Source organism: Chiloscyllium plagiosum, chromosome 51, assembly GCF_004010195.1.
Source record: "Chiloscyllium plagiosum isolate BGI_BamShark_2017 chromosome 51, ASM401019v2, whole genome shotgun sequence".
NCBI classification, from domain to species: Eukaryota; Metazoa; Chordata; class Chondrichthyes; order Orectolobiformes; family Hemiscylliidae; genus Chiloscyllium; species Chiloscyllium plagiosum.
In genome coordinates this window covers 4,330,522-4,339,242 of record NC_057760.1, presented here as the reverse complement: position 1 = coordinate 4,339,242, position 8,721 = coordinate 4,330,522, and the positions used below count along the sequence as shown (strand labels likewise).

General features: G+C 43.5%; 1 protein-coding gene across 4 annotated transcripts in view; it reads left to right on the top strand.

Annotated features, from left to right (window-relative positions):
- The window catches only part of LOC122544785 (protein jagged-1b), an 83,477-nt gene that overhangs the window by 17,993 nt on the left and 56,763 nt on the right, over positions 1 to 8,721 (top strand). For 3 of the 4 annotated variants that reach the window (XM_043684115.1, XM_043684114.1, XM_043684117.1), the window contains exons 4-5: positions 446 to 700; positions 4,708 to 4,768. In XM_043684115.1, the coding sequence (XP_043540050.1) occupies positions 446 to 700; positions 4,708 to 4,768 (316 nt within the window). The remainder of the gene's footprint in view (positions 1 to 445; positions 701 to 4,707; positions 4,769 to 8,721) is intronic. The other variant, XM_043684116.1, reaches the window with a different exon arrangement.

Sequence of the window (8,721 nt, the reverse complement as noted above, 5' to 3'; positions counted from 1 at the left end):
TTGGTTGGTGCGGGTGTCCCAGAGGTGTTCTCTGAAATGTTCCGCAAGTAGGCGGCCTGTCTCCCCAATGTAAAGGAGGCCACATCGGGTGCAGCGGATGCAGTGAATGATGTATGTGGAGGTGCAGGTGAATTTGTGACAGATATGGAAGGATCCCTTGGGGCCTTGGAGGGAAGTGAGGGGGAGGTGATCCTAGTGATCAGTCTTTATCAATGAGTCCAGCATTGGGTCAGGCACAAGATTGGTGGGGGTGGGGGGGCTGGAATTCACACCCATCAGCCCCTTGCATTGCACTCAAGCACATTACAATTACAAAACACCATGTTTAAAAATATTCAAATACTTGATCTCAAACGAATGTCTCTGATTTGGAGCTGACTTGGGAGTATTTGGTCTTAATTTAGTTGAAATTTATGAATCTTTGGTGGCTGTTCTATCTCTGCAGGAACCCAGCAGTTGATTGAGAGGGTCATTCATTCAGGAATGATTAATCCAGGGGAGCAATGGCAACACCAACGGCACCAGGGTCGAATCGCACGTATTGACTACAATGTCCGTGTACTGTGTGATGAAAATTACTATGGTTTGGGCTGCAACAAGCTATGCCGGCCACGCAATGACTTCTTTGGCCACTATATGTGTGATTCAGTTGGAAACAAAGTCTGTGTGGAGGGGTGGATTGGACCACAATGTGCTCAAGGTAGGAGACCTTTAACATAATCCAAAATTGAGTGGAGTTTGCTTTTAGGAACTTGACTCAAAAGGTAGCAGTTATAAAAAGGCATTTATCGTGAACCTCCCCTCCCCCAAACCCCCAGCCGATTTGAAGTCATCCTCACCAGGATACAGACATTAGTGGAAATGTTATTGCATCTGAGGATGTGAACGCTGCTAAAAATAATCCTAACTTCCTTTAGTTTGGGAAATTATTTTAGTTCGCTGCATACTTAGTGTATTCATAGTGGCACTGAATCTTGATCAATTTTGGAAGGGTTTAGGCCAGGCCAGGGATGGACCAGGGACACCATGTCACATGTTTTAGTCAGATTTGGGCTGGGCACAATCTGAGTGCCTGCTTGACCATATTCAGTTACTGAGACCTGTTTCTCACTGTCCAACCTGTGCCACACTCTGCTGGGGACAGAATCGTGTTTTTTCCCCACAGAGAGATGGAGCTGGCTCATGTGGAGTATAGAGAGCTAAAATTGAGGGCATTCAATCCTTGAGCTGACTGTCACTGCCCTAAAAGGGAAACAGGTCGAGATTGCAAAATACTTAGACATGAGACAAACTATTTCACTGTGTTCTGTTTCTTGCCTCTTCTCTCCAATTTTCTAGCCTGAATTATTCTTTCTGAGAAGGAAGATTTTTAACCTTTGACATTTCATAAATTTTAGATTGCACCCTCTGGTTACATCATTCTGGCTGAACCTGAATTAAGGCAACTTGATAAATTAATAAATTCTAGTTAATACGTGTCTAAACCCTCCCTTTCCTTTACCTCATTTCAAGAAGGAACCTTGATATTTGTGTTAATATGTTTCCCATAGCACCCACATGACCTCAGAATTTCCCAAATTATCAGATAACAATGAAGTAGGGTTAGAGGTGTCGGAAACTCAACAACTCAGACATAAATAGCCAGCTCCAAAAGTAATCAGTTAAATAAGTCATAGAGTCATGGTAGCACAGAACGAAGCCAATCAGCCCATTGAGTCTGCATCACCTCTCTATAGAGCAGCCCCATGCCCTGCTCCATCTCACCCCTGCTCAATCCCCATGGCCCTGCTTTATCCCCATGGCTCTGCTCTATCCCTATTCCCTGCTCTATCCCTGTGGCACTGTGCAATCCCCATAGCCCTGCTCTACCCCCATGTTCCTGCTCTATCCCCATGGTCCTGCTCTATTCTCATGGACCTGCTCAATCCCTGTGGCCCTGCTCTAACCCCGTGGCCATACTCAATCCCCATTCCTTGCTCTATCCCCATTCCCTGCTCTATCCCCGTGGACCTGCTGTATCCCCATGGCCCTGATCAATCCCCATAGCCTATTCTATCACCTTAGCCCAGCTCTATCCCCATGGCACTGCTCTATCCCCATCCCCTGCCCTCTTCCTATTCCCTGCTTTATCGCTTTGGCCCTGCTGTATCCCCATGACACTGCTCTATCCCTTTGGTGCTGCTTTATCCCCAACCTCTGCTATACCCATTCCCTGCTCTATCCCCATTCCCTGCTCAATCCCCATGGCCCAGCTCTATCCCCATTCCCTGCTCTCTTCCCATTCCCTGCTCTATCCCTGTGGCCCTACTCTATCTCCATGGCCCTGCTGTGTCCCCGTGGCCCTACTATATTCCCCCATTCCCTGTTCTATCCCAATCCCCTGCTCTATTGCCAATCCCTCCTCTATCCCCATGACCCTGCAAATGTATTTCCCTTGAAAACAAATCCAATTTCATCATCACCGCTTCCATTACTCAATCAGATCCAACATTGTTCTGTACAAATTAACCATTTCATCTACCAATTCAATGGAGTAATTTGTTATTTATTGTTTGGAGAGTTTTTGGCATAATAATGTGTGGCATAATAAGCAATAGTCTTCCTTCACTTTCTTGGTAAATAAGGCAGAGCCAAGTGTATGACTTGCTTGAGATGGGTTGTGAACTGGTATTAAGATTGTTCAGGCAGTTCCCTGAACTAAGGAGGGTTGTGTGTATGTTAAGCTAGATATGCTGTATCTTGCTTCTGCAAAAACTGCAAGGCGGAATCATGAGGGTATATACCAAGAAATAACTAACCGAAAAGGGAGGTGGTCAACTGGTAGAAACAGATGTGTTGACATGACAGTTGCAATTGTCACACATCTAGGGAGTTAGTATGAACAAGATAACCAAATAAGACCCAGTGTTGCATCAGCAAAAGTAATAAGACCCAGCTATCAAGGGGGGAGGGGGGGGCAGGAGGGTTGCACGCCAACAACAGGCCACAGATAGATGTGGTAAGCCGATTAGATTAGCAGTTGCACAGAGCAATACAACTATCAGATATGAAGTAAAAGGGGAGTACCGAGACACTCAACTGAACTGTATAAGTTGTAATGTAACCTCCCGATCGAGGAGCCTACTTTATGGTCACCCGGCTTGCAAGAACATATGAATATAGACTGCTTCAGAATTTGACTTGGACTGAAATTATTGAACAGTGAGCTTCGTTTCTCACAAGTTGCATCACTCCTGGAACACTCACTTCACATCTAACTTTAAAATAAGGAAAAGCTGGGTCTAGGCTATCTTCTTAAAATATTTTGAGGGAGTCTGACCAGATCCGTAGCTCACCCTTCAATAGATTATTTTGAAATTGATGTTGAGCAGGATTTCAGGGGAGCTGACCTGAACTGAATCAACATTGAAGTGGGCTCCCTGTGACTGCGAGATTTGCTCAATGCTGTGTTAATGCCTTCAGAACGGAAAATAAATTGAGAGAATAGCCAAAGGAATCAATCAACATGCATCCAATTCGAGTGATGCTGTTAATGTCTTTAACTCTAATAATTAACTGGATCTGCAGACTTTGAAAACCTGCTTGAGAGTGTATCAAATCAGCTAAATGCTGTGAATTTGAGTGCCATTTCCCGGAGTCTGAGAGATTTATGTAATCTTTCAATTGGGATATAATGCATCCAAAGTAGCTTGTCTCCACTTGATTTATGGTAATTTAGACTTCCTGCTCCAAATAATTTTGTGTACCTGTAGTTGCTTTCACATCCTCAGTTTCTACAGCATGTTTGTTTTCGATCTGTCCTTGGGATGTGAGTGTCATTGGCAAGGCCAGCATTTATCATGGATCCCTAATTGCCCTTGAAAGGTATATGGTGGACTGAACCTCCGAAGTCCATATGGGAAAGGTGCATCCAAAGTGCAAGCCATTACAATGAAGTGGCACCCCCTTTCAGGGGACATTTAAGAATCAACCACATTGCTTCTGTGACTTAATTAATTTTCTTGTGTAGTTCCTGTTTTGTTAGCAAATGCAACAAGTTTCATACAGCAAGATCTGATTGTGGTTTTTGGTTTAGAGAGAAACATTATTCAATAAACCAGATTCACCTGCTTCTCTGGGAATAGTCCTATGATATATTTTGTATCTCTCCCCTCCCTTCCCAGGTGGTATAGTGTCTTAGTTTAATGTCTCATTCTTCAGGTAATACCACAGTAGTGCTGCGATCCATTGTCCTGCCTGGATAATGTGCTGAATGAAGCCCTGGTGTGGAACCTAAACCTGTGATGTTTTAACTCCAAAAGTGTTATCACTAAGCCAAGGCTAATGTGTGCTGGACTGAGCAGGCATCTGCTGTGCTCCTGGAAAACAAAGCAGTTGAATGGCATTGGAAATTATTTGAGCTCCAATGCAGGGTCTGAGTCAAAATAATGGAACAGGAAAGTGAGTTTCTTGTAATGTTCCTCCTTTACAATAGTCAAGTATTAAACCTACAGGAGCAACTGGGGCAACCCAGAGCATAAATATATTCAGAAATCTTTGGTGAGGTATTCTTCAGTAGTCCCTGGGCAGGAAACTAATAGGATAGTGACCTTGAAGAAAGTAAAGTACAGCTGGCGATAACCTGTGATGTGGAAAGTCACAGTCAGTAAGCCACTACTTTATGGTTTGTTGTGCTCAAATTATTTATTTTGATTTCTTTTCTCGTAGCGGTATGTAAACAAGGTTGTCACGAGACCCGTGGCTACTGTGAAGTACCTGAAGAATGCAAGTAAGGAGAAATTTTCAATTAATACCTTGCTGATGCTGGATGTCAAGGTCACATCTTTAATTTGTTCTTCCAAGGTGTTCCACTCATGAGTTGGCTTCCAGAGACTGACAGTCCATCCACCATTCCTCATTTGTGGTTTTCTGTTACCTCAATCATACAGTTTAGAAATGGGCAATTCAGCCTAACTGTTCCATTGCTGTATTTATATTCCAAATGAGCCTACTCCTCTCCGTATTCAACCCATCCTTTCAGTATGTCTTTTCATTTCTCCCTTGTGTGTTTATTCTGTTTTGCTTCCATATACATCCATACCATGGGCCTTGCTTACAGCTTGTGGTAGCAAGTTCCATATTTTCATGACTGAGTAGATCAATTTTTTTTCTGGATTCCTTTGGGGAATCTATCATTTACAACATTTGTATGTATAACTTAATGTATAATCGGATAATGGCCTTGAACAATCTTGGTTTATTTGATTCCTGCACTGCAGACCACCTCAGGCGCTGAGAATGTTTTGTTTCCGTATGTCATTAACACATCAAGATCCACTGCTCCCTCCAGATGGGTAGGTAAGATATTGGACAGAGGTTTTCAGAGCAGTAAGGTATTCTTCAGTAGCCCCTGGGCAGAAAACTAATAGGATAGTGACCTTGAAGAAAGTAAAGTACAGCTGGCGATAACCTGTGATGTGGGAAGTCACAGTCAGTAAGCCACTACTTTATTTTTTATTGTGATCAGATCATTTACTTTTATTTTCCCTCCGTCTTCATCTACCTATCACATTCTCAGCTACCTTACCCCCAGCCCCATCCCCCTCCCATTTATCTCTCAGCTCCCCGACCCACAAGCCTCATTCCTGATAAAGGGCTATTGCCCAAAACATCGATTCTCCTGCTTCCTCGGATGTTGCCTGACTTGCTGTGCTTTTCCAGCACCACACTCTCGACAGTGAACTGACACGAACCCAGCAGTGCCATAGCTAGGAGTTAGCACTGTCAGGACAGTGCCCAGTCCCGGGGCATTCTGCAGTGAGAGTCTGGAAATCATGGCATGTGGCTAAAAGCAGAATCATTGAGTTATGACTGTAAATTCAGTGTTACGGTGCAGTGAGGATCGTATGGAGAAAATTGCCAAGTGAATTTCATTGTGTGAATGATGATGTAAGGTAGTAAATCACAGAGAGCCTTCGAGTAGTGAACAGGTGGATGAAAGGTGGTTGAAGAGATTGATTGAAAAGCCATGAACCTGATATGTGAAAGAGAGTAATATCATGAGATTGATGAGTTGACTCATTTTCGTACATTTCTGACCGCCTCAAGACCATCTCAAAGTATTTTATAACCGATGAAGTGATATATAGTGAAAACTGAATGCTGTAAACCAGAAATAATAAAGAAATCTGTGAAGAGAAGTCAAGATGTGGAGGTGCCGGTGTTGGACTGGGGTGGACAAAGTTAAAAATCACACACCACCAGGTTATAGTCCAACAGGTTTATTTGGAAGCACTAGCTACCTGGTAAAGGAGCAGCGCTTTGAAAGCTAGTGCTTCCAAATAAACCTGTCGGACTATAACCTGGTGGTCTGCATGAGTGTGTGAGTATGTAAGAGTGTGTGTGTATATGTGTCACACATGTCACACTACAGGTGACCTCACTACACTATACACTTTCTCTCTCTATACACACACACATACATATACACACACACACACACACTCTCTCTTTCTCTCTCTCTTCCCGTCCAGACACACACGTGCGCGCACACATGCAGCGAAGATGAGGCGTTGGGGGCCGGGGAAACAAATGTCATGGAGGAGGTGCAGGGCATGGTTGGTGTCCCAAATGTATGTATCCTGAATGTAGGTATTCTGTCAAGGACATGCAAGTCCTGGGCCTCCTCCACTGCCAAATCCTAGCCACCCAACTCCTGGAGGAAGAACACCTTATCTTCTGCCACATGGAATCAATGTCACAGATCCAACCTGGCATCGTCCTCTTCAATTGTCCTATTTGTCCAGCTTCTATCCCACCTATCTGCTCCACCCTCCACTCTGACCTATCACCATCACCCAACCCCCCACACCTTTATCTACCTATCGCATTCCCAGTTACCTTCCCCCCTAGCCGCAACTCTCTTTCATTTATCTCTTAGCCCCCGTGGGCCCTCCATATTCATGATGAAGGGCTTATGCTCAAAACAATGACTCTCCTGTTCCTCGAATGCTGCCTGACCTGCAGTGCTTTTCCAGCACTATACTTTTTGACTACAAAGTGCTTTTCCCCAACCACACTAGACCAAGCAATTCCCATCAATCCTAATTAAGAAAGGGAAATCTACCCAATATGCATCATGATGAGAAACCATGTTATGACATAGTGGCAGCGATGCATAGTCCATTTAATTGGCAGTGGTGGATTTCTGACCATTTCTTTAGACACAGCTTTAAAAAGGTTTCTCATGCAGACAATCAGAGGCTGAAAGAGCTGAACAATCAAGGAAACTGCATGGAACAACAATGAAGAATCTTAAGGCCATAGTAGAAAGCGTTTCAGACCCAGTAAGGGAAAAGTAGTAGCAAGAGTATGGCAGGCATTCTCTGGAGTTGAGGAGAAAGTGAGGTCTGCAGATGCTGGAGATCAGAGCCGGAGATGTGTTGCTGGAAAAGGGCAGCATCCAGGGAACAGGAGAATCGACGTTTCGGGCATAAGCCCTTCTTCAGGAATCATTCTCTGGAGTTGGGCTATTTGTCACATCAAGACAGTTTCAGGTTACACTGCATACCCATGATCTGTTACACTGGTCGAATCAAAGTTTAGCCAGTGAACAAATAGGCATTGGAGGATCAAATGGACAATGGGAAACCTTTAAAATGTGATTTACAAGTTGGGAAAGGCAGATATAAGCAAAATACTTACAACTGAGATCAAGCATTATTGTAATAGGAGCTGGCACCATGAGGCACAGCTCCAGTCAAGGAAATCAAGAGCTGTGACAGCAACTTAAACCAAGGCCATACGCCTTCAAAAGTTGCAAATCCCAAATTCATGCATTCGAGGGTTAATTTAGAAGCCTAAGCAGGTTCAGCCAAGAAATGCAAAGAGAAAGTTAGACTGTTGCAGCCACAGAAAATATATGTGATCCTTTACAGTACTTAAATTGCAGTAAAGACAAAAAGCATCCACATAAACTGCACACAATCCATCCAGAATAAAAACAGTGAAAGCAACAAGGATTATAATTTAGAGCTGCAGTCAGAGAGAATTTGTATCAAAGGAACAGTGACATCTTCGAGAGTCATGAAGAGTAAGATTCATCCAATAAAGCTGTTAAGGAAACAAGAGTGATTTATTGAGGCCACAATTGAGGGATTCATCTAGAGACATGAGAAAAAAAGCAATAATCTTTCATTTTGACTAAATGCTTCCAGTATAGCATCACACAGCAGCAGCATTGCTATCCCACAGAATTAGAAGCCTTTAAAACAGGGAAAATAAATAATTACAGGAGGAGGACATGGCAGCAGAAATATTGTATCCAGGGAGATTTAATTTCAGAGATGGACCAAATAGAACATAGATTTGAATATCCTGGAGGACACAATTGGTTGTTGGAGGTTCCTGGTTACAGATGTTTCAGTAGGATTAGGGAGGGTGGTAAAAAAGGAGGGGGGGTGGCGTTGCTAATTAGAAATGGTATAACAGCTGCAGAAAGGCAGTTCGAGGGGGATCTGCCTTTAGAGGTAGTATGGGCTGAAGTCAGAAATAGGAAAGGTGCAGTCACCTTGTTTGTTTACTATAGGCCCCCCAATAGCAGTAGAGATGTGGAGAAACAGATTGGGAAACAGATTTTGGAAAGGTGCAGAAGCCACAGGGTAGTAGTCATGGGCGATTTCAACTTCCCAAATATTGATTGGAAGCTCTTTAGATCAAGTAGATTGGATGGGGCAGTGTTTG